The sequence below is a fragment of the Limulus polyphemus genome, unplaced genomic scaffold, assembly GCF_000517525.1.
Source record: "Limulus polyphemus unplaced genomic scaffold, Limulus_polyphemus-2.1.2 Scaffold9255, whole genome shotgun sequence".
Lineage (NCBI taxonomy): Eukaryota > Metazoa > Arthropoda > Merostomata > Xiphosura > Limulidae > Limulus > Limulus polyphemus.
Window position 1 is genome coordinate 8,607 of NW_013674865.1, and position 13,283 is coordinate 21,889.

General features: G+C 31.7%; 1 protein-coding gene across 1 annotated transcript in view; it reads right to left on the reverse strand.

The window, feature by feature from the left end:
- LOC106475836 (inositol polyphosphate 1-phosphatase-like) overlaps nt 1-9,645 on the reverse strand; it is a 14,883-nt gene extending 5,238 nt beyond the window's left edge. Inside the window, exons 1-5 of the mRNA XM_022379854.1 lie at nt 9,483-9,645; nt 4,614-4,868; nt 2,679-2,943; nt 322-492; nt 135-240 (exon numbers count right to left, since the gene is read on the reverse strand). Of these exons, the coding sequence (XP_022235562.1) occupies nt 135-240; nt 322-492; nt 2,679-2,943; nt 4,614-4,847 (776 nt within the window). The 5' untranslated portion in view covers nt 4,848-4,868; nt 9,483-9,645. The remainder of the gene's footprint in view (nt 1-134; nt 241-321; nt 493-2,678; nt 2,944-4,613; nt 4,869-9,482) is intronic.
- Between the last annotated feature and the right edge of the window lie 3,638 nt (nt 9,646-13,283).

The following is a 13,283-nucleotide window of genomic DNA, read 5'->3' on the forward strand; positions in this document are numbered from 1 at the left end:
GATGTAAGATGTACCGAGTCAATGCGCCCAGCTGTGGTGGGGCTAATTGAGCTTAAAGCGCATAACAAACATAGTATCAGCACACATGATACATTTGAAGAAGAATATTTATATGCATATATGTTAATACTTACCTATTTAATGAATAGTCCCATGCATAAAATGGCTGATTGACTACGAAAGATGTAAGATGTACCGAATCAATGCGCCCAGCTGTGGTGGGGCTAATTGAGCTTAAAGCGCATTACAAACATAGTATCAGCACACATGATACATTTGAAGAAGAATATTTATATGCATATATGTTAATACTTACCTATTTAAGGTAATAGTCCCATGCATAAAATGGCTGATTGACTACGCCAAGTAGAGGTGCCCCACTTGATACACTGTACATTCCTATCAGAACACACACACTCTGAAGACCAGATGATGCGATACCAAACACTCCAGGTTTCTCCCATTGACCATTCACATATTCTGAGGTGGAATCTATTTAGAGACATAATTTTCAAATGAAAGAAAGATGCATCTTTCATGTAAAGTTTATTAAGTGTATTTAAAACCAATGTTACTTAAAAAAAACAAAAACTTTATAATCAAGTTTCTGCAAGAATGGTCAAACAATTACACAATAGACAAATTTTTTGACCACTTATATTACAGTAATTATTGTTTTACTTTGACATTACAAAAACAATAAACTGTAAATCACAGGCCACCATATTTAACAAAATAAAAGGGAAGAAAATCATGAAATCCCTAAAATCCATTCCATAGAAATAAATCTTGTACTCAAATTTATTTATGACATGTGACAGGGATTTAGTTTAAAAGAAAATTTTCAACGAGAACTTCCCAGCTGATGTATGTTTGGAGGTATTATCCCCCTTTACTCTACTTGTGTTAACTTTTAATTATTTTACTTCTTCAATTAAATGTTTAAATTTTAAGCTCTTAAATTTCTAAGAATTTTAACTTTGGATCAGAGTAACAGTTAACAAAGTGAAGGTTTTTGTATTGAAAGCTGCTCTTTTACTCTAAATATCAGCTGTAAAAATAAAGTTATTACTCGTGAAAATAATAACCAATCTGTTGAATAATTTCACACTTATAGGGTATGATCTTGTATTCACACCTGCGAGGCATGATCTTGTATTCACACTTACAGGGTATGATCTTGTATTCACACCTACAGGGTATGATCTTGTATTCACACCTGCGAGGCATGATCTTGTATTCACACTTACAGGGTATGATCTTGTATTCACACCTACAGGGTATGATCTTGTATTCACACCTACAGGGTATGATCTTGTATTCACACCTACAGGGTATGATCTTGTATTCACACTTACAGGGTATGATCTTGTATTCACACTTACAGGGTATGATCTTGTATTTACACTTACAGGGTTTGATCTTGTATTCACACTTACATGGTATTATCTTGTATTCACACTTACAGGGTATGATCTTGTATTCACACCTACAGGGTATGATCTTGTATTCACAATTACAGGGTATAATCTTGTATTCACAATTACATGGTATTATCTTATACTTATTCATTACATTTTTTATAATTAAGGGCTTTATATTAGTAAGCAAGAGCAACTGGTCCTACTAATTATTGCAAAGTACCTCAAATAAACACAAATACATGTGCAGTAAGCTCCAATATTCTCAGTCATCAGTTATGCAATGATACACCCTTTTGTTAGTTATTCCAACAAGTGGCAACAGATTCTGAATGGTTAGTACAAAACTTAAATAAAATGGCTAAGTAAGTCATTACTCTGTAGATTGTAACAAGTTACCTTGCTGTAATTGGCATTGTCTAAGCATTTAAACAGCAGTTGTTCAGAAGAATATAAAATTAGCTGATCTCACAGTACTTTGTGATTATTTTGTGGTAATTAGTAGATTCACTACGAGATTTGTTCAGTTTGCAGACGAGTCACCCTTGTGGTTAAAAACAAAACTAGTTCAAATACGATCTAATGATACAATGAAAGTAGAAAAACAATTCTTTGAAAAACTGTATTTATCTTGTTGTGATCCTGATTTCATTAATCATCATCATCATGAGACAAACTGCTAAAAAGAAACCTGTACATCACAGATACTTGTTTGTTATATTCATCTTGGCACAATAAAAAAATAAAATTAGTTCATTTTCCCATCTAACTCCCACTACTCAGTCTGCTCATTAATCATTACATTTTCCCATCTGACTCCCACTACTCAGTCTGCTCATTAATCATTACATTTTCCCATCTGACTCCCACTACTCAGTCTGCTCATTAATCATTAGGAAAAATGATTTGACTCCCACTACTCAGTCTTATAATTAATCATTACATTTTGCAATCTGACTCCCACTACTCAGTCTTATAATTAATCATTACACTTTTCCATTTGACTCCCACTACTCAGTCTGCTCGTTAATCATTACATTTTCCCAATGCTTTTGATTGAACTTAGGAATCAATATGGCTTACCATTTACTGATATAAACAAGAATTTTACTTGAGTATGCCTAATCTAGGATTCTTAACTTTACCTGTCTCAAACCTACCATATTTATGTTTTCAAAACATAAAACAATAAATAGTTTGATTTGGTTATTTATAATGAACTAACAGCTGAAAAAATTTTAAGGAGTACAAACTTACCAATAGGGTCAATCCAAATGCCAATATCATTTAATGGGAACTGAATGGACGAATCTAATCTAGGTTCAACGACAGAATTGTTAATGTCTTCATGAACCAAATCAGCTAACAATGCAGCTGCATTCTTATTACCATCCAGAACTTTAGCAAGAAGGTTTTCGGTTTCAGTTCCAGTGGCCATAACTTTGACACAGATAGATTCTCCCAGCGTATTTGTAAACTGGTTGCTCTCTTCACCTCGAATACTCTCTTCGATTCCTGGGAACTTAAGATAACACGTACTTTAAATTTTACGTCAAGTTACAAAAAATAAGGTTCAGTACCCTCACATTATATTAAATTGCTGAATAACTTTAACAAATTATGAACATCACAATAATCAATTTCTTATAAAGTCAAGACAACATTAATCTAAATAGCTATAACTTTTGTTTTTGTAGGGTGGGGAGAGATGATCTTCAATAAAATATGTGGTTCAAAAAAAATGACAAAAAGATATTTTATATACAAACAACAAATAACACAAGTCTCTTAGTTTTCTTTCTGTAATATAAATATCTAAAACATAGTGTTTAAACATAAATAGAAATTTTCAAACACATACATACAAAACCTAGACTTAGACAAGGGCACTCTATCAAATTTACACTTAAGGTTAAGATTTATTATGTATAAAAGTCCAACCACTACATCTGTATATTCAGCTGTTATCAATTTCTAGTTAAACAAAAAAAACGTTCTTGCCAACGATATAACTCAGAAAATTTTAAAGTACAGAGAACATTAAGTAATGCTATTAGAATTGAATTATATGGTAATACATGTGTATCGTGATTGAATGACTCATCTTTCAAAATAATGTACAGTAATGTTTTTGTTAGCTTTATACAGTACATGTCATATTATAATCAGTAGAAAATGTAACAGTTTGAAACCTTAAAAAGTTAGCTGAAGTTTGAGAAAAAAAATTGTAGATAATAAACTAACCAGATCAGTCAACATTCTATAGACTTGAAGCATAATCATGACTTTTTCTTGTTCTGCTATTAGTTAAAGAAAAAAAAAGCTTTCATCTAACTATTACATCGAAACAGCACATGAGAATAACTAGGCTTAAAAGAAGTGAGAATAAGTTGCAAAACAGGTTGGATGGACATGGCAATAATGTTCTTTTATGGCTGAAGATGCAAAACTGTGTCCATCTGGTGGTAAAATAGTTGGAAATACTGAACCAGTCAACTGACGAGGGAGAACTATGAACAAGAAATTTAAAAAATGAGAGAGAAATAAGCAGAATATCAAGGAAGTTCCAGGGTAAACAGATCCTCATCAAAATAAGGTTTTTTCAAACACATAACCCACAAGTCAAAATGCGATAACTTCTGACAGAGCCAGTGCCACAGAAAGATCATGGAATATAAAACTACTGTATTAACTATATATATAGTAAATTCAAATCAGATAAAAGGTAGAAAATTATGTGTACAGAATCATATTCAACAAAAAAAAGTTATATCGAGGGAAATATACGAATTAATTCTCGATTGAAGCCCATAAAGGTATTGTCCGTGTAGATGCTGGGTGTGAGTGTATGTAATATCACATAAAGTTGAACAGGAAGAATTACAAACGATAAATCGTAAGGGGAAAAGTAAATGTATAAAGAGGAACCAAAAAAAGATACTTAGAATACTCAGTACTTGTGGAAACTTGCCAAGCATAAATTTTGATGCACGCAAATAATATTTTAAGTAGACAACGAAAAAGTTGCATTATTTTGGTTTAAACTTGTATACACATATTCCATGTAGGTTTAAATATTATTTCAAAAGTAAGGGGAACAAACATTATTCACACAATTCTCAACTGAAAAACAATACAGGGAAAAACATAACAGCTATTCACGAGAGATCAACAAGAATTAGAAATACTTACTCTTTTTGAGACATCATGACGTACACATTCTTGTACAAGTACATCAGCCAAGGTTTTGAAATCCTGAAAAAAACGTTTATTTTTCTCACCATCTTTCTTTTCTTCAACCAATAATGAGAATAGTGTACTTTCTCCACGACATGCACGGGCTATGTTTGCAGCTTTTTCGGATGCATTCACCAACGTCTGCAACAGCTCCTGTGCTTTCACTAACTGTTGTTGTTCAGTTCCCATTCTAATACTCGATTTGGAAAGCTGAGTAGAAACAAAAAGTAAAATTAAGAGTCTATAAAAAATACATGCATATCTTAGAAATCTCATACGTTTCAATCTTTTATACAGATAACACAAATATATTAAAAACAGTGATGTCTAACAGAGTTCTATGCAAACAATATAAGTTTATATAATATAATAGATTGGGCTTCATATTTGTTTTTTAAAACAAAGTTTGTTGTACACATTACTGTAACACATAGGAAATACAACAAAAGCCATTAACACCAAATATCATTAAGTTAATTTTCTGGTAATTTTTCAGGTAGTTTCACACAAAGTTTGTTGTACACATTACTGTAACACACAGAAAATACAACAAAAGCCATTAACACCAAATATCATTAAGTTAATTTTCTGGTAATTTTTCAGGTAGTTTCACACAAAGTTTGTTGTACACATTACTGTAACATACAGGAAATACAACAAAAGCCATTAACACCAAATATCATTAAGTTAATTTTCTGGTAATTTTTCAGGTAGTTTCACACAAAGTTTGTTGTACACATTACTGTAACACACAGAAAATACAACAAAAGCCATTAACACCAAATATCATCAAGTTAATTTTCTGGTAATTCTTCAGGTAGTTTCACACAAAGTTTGTTGTACACATTACTGTAACATACAGGAAATACAACAAAAGCCATTAACACCAAATATCATCAAGTTAATTTTCTGGTAATTTTTCAGGTAGTTTCACACAAAGTTTGTTGTACACATTACTGTAACACATAGGAAATACAACAAAAGCCATTAACACCAAATATCATTAAGTTAATTTTCTGGTAATTCTTCAGGTAGTTTCACACAAAGTTTGTAGGTATATCAGTTTAGAGCTACAACTTAGTGACTTTGACCAAAAGGAAATATCAAACTGTAAAATAAAAATTCTATGAATATTCATTTCAACCATATAGTCTTTTGTTTTAGCATCATTTAACAATGTTTATTGTTATATTGAAAATGAAACCTATGTGACACAGTTGAAAATTAATACTACTATATACTTCATGATGTTGCTAATTTTCAGAAAGAAATTAATACTACTATATTCTTTATGATGTTGCTAATTTTTATTTCTGAAAGTTAATACTTCAATATATATTTCATGATGTTGTTAATTTTATCTCTGAAAGTTAATACAACAATATATATTTCATGATGTTGCTAATTTTTATCTCTGAAAGTTGATACTACAATATATATTTCATGATGTTGCTAATTTTTATCTCTGAAAGTTAATACTACAATATATATTTCATGATGTTGCTAATTTTTATCTCTGAAAGTTAATACTACAATATATATTTCATGATGTTGCTAATTTTTATCTCTGAAAGTTAATACTATTATATACTTCATGATGCTGCCTAATTTTTATCTTACTGTTGACATCAGATTGTATATATTTCAAATTTGTTTTGTTTGTTTGTTTTTGCTCTGCTGTACTTTTTAATGTTGTTAACAGGCTTTCACAACTGACTTGTAACTAATGCATATACATTTTGTTAATTTAAATTCCTATGGGAATTCAGTGGTTAACATATTCGATCCCTGTGACTTTCTCTAGATTAAGAATGTACGTACAGACTTTGGAATTGAAAACAAAGGTAATGTTTAATCACTGTAAAATGTTTAGCCTACACTCAGAGATGATGATACTGAAGAAACACTTTGGTACTTCCTTCAAACTGAAATGAAATAACACAAGTTTCATATGTCAGTCTGCAAGTTCTATAGTTTGAAAGAAAATTAGTTCTAGACGCAGCAACATAATTCATTGTTAACGAAATGTAGTTCTATAAAAATCAAAGGTGTGAAGGATTTGGGTGTCCCACTTTGGTCAGTCTAACCACAAGTAAGAGAAAGACTACGCTACTCTGTTCTTATACCACTGATTTACTTAAGATGAGAAACAAGCAATATTTAAAATATTACATGAAAATGCTTCACTACAAAATTGACTACAGTTTTATGTTTAATTTGTCTCAGCCTTGTGTTGTCTAACCTCGTGGGTAAAAAAAAAAGCGAGTCTAAAGAAACAGACCTTCACAGCCTATCAGCTTTTGAAGTCTGTTTTTAAAAATTAGATCACTTAAACTTATAATTAACTTAGCCCAAATAATGTTCTCTTCCTTGTTCAAATGAAAACCTATAAATCTAACATACTACTCATAAGGATTCATGTGATTTCTAAACCAAGTGTCCTTTTTAACAAACAGTTCTATACATGTACATGTATTTCTTAAAAAGGTATATACATGTAACATGCATTTAACAAGTCATACGCAAACTGTACTAAATAGTCTAAAACATTTACAAGTATATTCAATGAGAACACACATATATACATACTGTAGATCAATTTCTTTAAATACATTAAAACTCACTTTCCATAAGTAATTGTTATTTTTTTACACCTTTAAACTGAGAAAAGTGGTTTGAAGGATTCATTAAAAACATTAAATTATGAGGAGGGGTTTAAAGTAGAAGAACTAGAAGTGATTTGATACAGATTATTAAGGGTTTGGACAATTTGTCTGTGAATGGTCTGCTTGAGTGAGGAAACAGAAGGGCCGGAAATGCAAACTTTAATATTAGGGACAATAAAATTAAGCTTTGGAAACATTTATCAAACAATGCATGCTGAAAATCATTAATTATGTGTCACCTTTTCCAAATAGTTATGTGAAATGCCTGTCATGATAGATTTTGAAAATCTTACTCACAAAAGAAATGTTAAGTTAATTGGTCTTTAGTTACTCAGATCCTCTCCCAACCCCTTTTTGTAAGCAAAAATAAAGATAGATCAAGGTAGGTATTTCTAATAATTAGAATTCTCTAACATGAAGATATGTTTGAAGAATAACAGTTAAAGCCTCCATTATCTCTTTATCAAGCTTTGAAATTTTAGGGTAAACTATAACAGTGTCGGGAATTTGACCATTTTGATATTTTCCAAGCTCTTCTGAAACAAAAAAAAATAAAATTACAAAAAAATCCTCCAACTTTTAAAGAAATTGTTCAGCTTAGGAATATCTCTTACTGCATAAGCAAAAATATTGCAAAAAAAAAAAATGCTTATCACTACATATACAACTACAATATATAAATTGTTAAATAATTTTCATTTTATTGTAATTATATGTACAAGCACAAAAAATTCTTAAAATTTCTCTTCAGTTTAAAAAATAAAGCCATTTTAGTGACAGGGGAGATTTAAGTTTCTAGCTGGTTCAATATGTTTATACATGAAAAGAGAAACCTTGAAATTCTACTGTTGTTACAGAGAACAATGTTTTGGGAAGTTTTAGTATAGCTTTTTTATTTGAGAATAAACATCATCTTGGAATTTTAAAGTATTTAAGCAAATAGTTGGTGAGGAATGTAGTTAAAATTTTTCAAACTTGGGGGTTCTTATTTTCAGAAGGATTCAAAGCAAATTTTAAGACTCTTATTAAGGTGTTAGAACATACTGTCAAAGATTATTTCCAAAAACATTTTGAAGTCTGGAATTTAATGAAAATAAATACATGATTTAAGAGTTAATGTTGTGTATTTTGATTTTTTCAAGAAACCTCTTTTAAGATTCCATATGAAAAACGTTAATTGGAATGTTTTTATGGTTTTGGTGAAAATATTAAAAAAATGCAAAAAAAAACTGAATTGGTGGTAGAAAACTTGTAATAAACAGACATTATTTTCATTGAACAAATGTGAGGTCCCAAGGTAAACTTTTTTTCTTTTTTTTCAGTAGGTAATTATTTGTCTAATGCCATGTAGTTAACTTGAAACATTACCAAAATATACGGATAGATATCGCTTGAAATTTATCATGTAGCAGTTTTGATGGTTCTGAGAAACACAAGAAAGTGCAAGACCATTTCATCACTGCTTCATCCAACTAATCAAAACACCTAAATTAAATGTAGCCCACAATCTATGCCTATCAAAAAAAAAAGATTTTAAAACATTCAAATATGTAAATACATATTACTAGTGACATCATCTGGTAAATTATTTCGCAAGTTTATAACTATGTTAACCAAGAAAATATTGCGAAAGAGGAAGTCTACGTTTCAACGTAAATTTACTATCCCAAACATTAAAGTTCACATTTCTAACCATTTTATCCTACCAATAACACAATATCCTTTAAGTTTAACAAAACTGAAAAATTATATTTAAACAATCCTTATAAGTATTTTAATGTGATAAATTTCAGTTCACGACACAGTAATACTAATAATACCTAATGCCATAGTAATTCCTTAAATTTTCTAACAGTAACAGCACATACATTTATCTTAAGGATTTCTTTAACTACTGCGTTGTATTAAAACTATAAGCTAAAAAAAATCAAATTAAATTTATGTTAGATCCTACATTACTGCACTGCTTCAATTACAAATATTCTGAAAATTAAAGCATTTTGAAGTCTACATTGATTGTAATTTGTACTGTGTTATGATACAATTATTATTAATTATAAATTATAACTGAGCGTAATGATCCAAGAAATGTCTTAAATTGTTAAAAAGTAAAATATAGTTAGTAAAATTCTGATTTATAAACTTTGATTAAACTCACATTTCTCAGTTCCTATTAATACAATACGAAATCTCCTTCAAAATATAAGTTACATATAACCTGATATTACACTATCAGCATCACTATATCATTTCTTATTAGACCAGAGTATTTACACCAGAATATGCCAAGCCTTCTTCAACACGTAATTTCAATCGTCGTACGTCAATCACCACCACCACCTGATTTTTATATGTGTTGACGTCACAGTTGCTCATTTTCTACCACACCAAACAAATAAATAAAGAAGTTAAGATGAAAATTTTTGAAACAAAATGATAGGACTATGATATCAATAATTATAGTGTCAGAGTTTAGACAATAAGAAAATATAAACATTTCATTGCTTGAAGGTTCAAAAAGTTTGAGACAGAATTCCATATTTTTTCCATTCATGTTAAAAAATGGGGGCGTGAAAAGAATATGACGTCATATACTTCACCAAATAAATCATAAACATCGTGGTATGTAGTACTTCAACCTGAGCGGCACTTTATACAACACGTGAGCTTAAATGGCCAGGTCAAAGACTGTTAGGTTCTTGAACAGCCATTTCTTTTTTTTTTTCTTTTCAGGACCACTTTGCAGAGGGATGATTCCTCCCAGTAGCACAGCCGTATGTTTGCGGACTTAAAACGCTAGAAAATGGGTTTCGATACCCGTGGTGGGCAGAGCACCAATAGCCCTTTGTGTAGCTTTGTGTTTAATTACAAATAACAACAAAAACAGAGGGATGATAACTACACCGCCTACATAGCTACTCTTAATTGAACATTGAACAGAGGTGCTGATTTTAACGGTTATAACGCTCCCACAAGTCGAAGTCCGGTGCATGCTCAGGAACACTTTATGTCTCGAACCTTGGACCTTCAACCCATAGTGGTTAGCATATTCAGACTGTGGTTGCCACAAAAATGTGATATGCACTTTGGGGTCATGGTGTGCTAAACGAGTGATGGTCAGATCCACTATTCAATCAAACAAGATAACCCCAAAATTGGTGGTGGGTGCTCTTAACTATCTGCATCTCCTCTAATCTATTCATCCAAAATCAGTGACAGTTATGCACAGGTAGTTATTTGTATATATTTGCGCGAAACTTTCTAAACAATACTTCCGACTAGCAGCCAAGCACGAGAACCTAGTTCACACCTGGCCAAACATCTGATGACCTAAGGCAGTGTACTCATAGAGGCATTTTATGGTTTGCCTGTTACTCAGAATTAAGATATAATGAAGATTTTTATCAACTCTTTTATAATAAATTATTACATAAATATAATGAAGCAAAAAGCAGAAAGTTTGCTCCTAAATGCTGAAAACAGTGCCAGTCATGTTGTTTTTGCTGCCATAGACAAAAACAAAGGTATTCTGCCGCCCTAGGTAAGATATTGAGTTTGTGTAAGTTAAGACTAATTACATGGAGCGGAACTAAAAAGTACTATTTTACATCATATTAGGTAAAATATTAAAATGTGCTCTTGAGTTTTTGTAAGCTAAAACTAATTAAATGGCAAAGCACTAAAAACAAGTTACCACTGTTCCACCAGGGGACTAAAAAGAAGTACTATTTTACATGATACAGTGGTACATGAATATATCACGTATTTCTATCTTCTTGTATAGTTATAGTATTTATTCTGAATTTATGAGTTATTCTGTAAATGTGCCAGTTTCACATAACACGTGGTCAAGAAAGCCCTTAAGTTGATTTCGTCTTAGGTGCTTTTGTTCCTTTGTTATTCTCGAGGAAGTTATACCTGTTCAGCCCTGGAGAGGAAGGAAGATAATACTGCTATTTGTACAAGGGTGCCGACAGTAATGATCTTAATTCTTTATGATAGTTTAGGCGATATCTCAAGGTTATAATCTCACCTATGTTCGAATGAGAACAACCAGTCACGTGGATAGCGCCATTTACTTTGGTAAATACAAAGTTTCTGGCAAACTATGTAATCATGGATTTATTCAGTTAAGCACATGGATTCAGTTTGAACAGTTGAGTATACAAAATCCAGTATTGAAGGAGCGAAAAGAATTGTACGTTTCACAAATATTTCATTTATTATGACAGGTTATTACATATTGTTGCGTCAGCGGAGGTCATGTGACTAGTATCACGTCACGTCCTCCTCGAACATTCACGTCCCTTCCTTAAATCTTGGGATTCTTCTAGATATAATGTAGTCTTGTATATATAAGACCGGCTACGAAGCGACGGGGATAATGTGTAATTGAACTGAGTATTGTTGAGTCGAGCACGTGAGACGTTTGTTGAGAATTATAGCGTTTGTTATAGCGTGACTGTTGAACTTAAGTGTATCGCAAAGTTATATTCAGAAAGAATAAACCAGTTTTATTTAAGAAAGGACTTGTGTCGCTAAAGTTTCTTCGGAACGAATTTACGGAAAATTAACTAACGAACGGAGGTGTAACAATATATTATGGCTTAGGAAAACTGTACAATAATGGGAGTCAAACAAAATTCACTGTTTGCCTTATAAATTATAGGTAATAAAATTATTGGTCTAAAATGCCCTCAAGATGTTTAGGTGATGTTAGCATGGTATTTATGTTTATTGCGAACCAACAACATGCTTCAATAAACCAACGTCCACAATCTAGATGGTCAGGAGGCCTTTGGCAGAGATTGTGTTTTGATTAGTTTGGTTTATATTTAACATGTACCAAATTATTAATAAAGTATTATATTTCGAATCGAGAAGGATTAAAGTATTAACAAGTTACACAATGATATAAATCACAGTGTGGTACATTTTGCTATAACATCAGCTAATAGAAACGAGTTAATATTGTTGTAAGCTCCATTTCAGTGTTTTGATTTAGAGAGCACATAAAGTTAAGGGTTAAATAAGCTTGTTTGTTTTGTAATTAAGCACAAAGCTACACATTGGGCTATCTGTGCTCTGCCCACCACGGGTATCGAAACCCGGATTCTAGCATTGTAAGTCCGCAGACACACCGCTTTGCCACTGGGGGGGGGGGCGTTAAGTAAGCTTATAATACCTATAAAGTTCACAATAATATAAATTTAGTAGGTTCGACTAATATCTAGACATGGGTATATTAATTGTAAGTATGAGTAAGCAGTTAGTTAATGAAATATTCAGTGTATGAATGATCGACTAGTTGTTGATTCAGAGAAGTTACGTCTCTGGTCGTTAGTTAATTTCCCGCATAATTTCTTTCCGATGAAACTATAGCGACACAAGTCCTTTCTTAAATAAAACTAGTTAATTCTTTCTCAATTCAACTTTGCAAAACACTTAATTTCCACAGTCACCTTAACTTTAAAAAAAGCTATAATTTCGAACGAACAATTCACGCACTTTACTTACTACCGCGCTTGACTCAATTGTCCGTCTATATCAGGGGTCACCAAACGAGCGCATAACCATTTTGTTCAATACAATACAGTGAATACACAAAAAATAAAGACAGCAAACATGTTTATTTTCCAAGAAGTTATTAAAGAAGGCGACGTTACCAATAAGATAGTTATGTCACACCCAGTGCGCACATATTCGAATCTCGCAAACTAACAACAAAAAAGGTTTGTGAGATTTGTGAAACTGGCGTTTAGCTTTTGAGATATCATCAATATTTGCTTTGGAATTGCTGCATCCAACCAAGATAATTGCTTTCAAATGTTCATCAATCAACCTCGTTCGATGTGCTGACTTCGCATAATTCATTTTAAAAAATGTTTGCTCACAGACATAAGTTGTTCCAAACACTGATGCCGTACCAGAGGCAAATTTCTTCAACTTTGAAAACTCA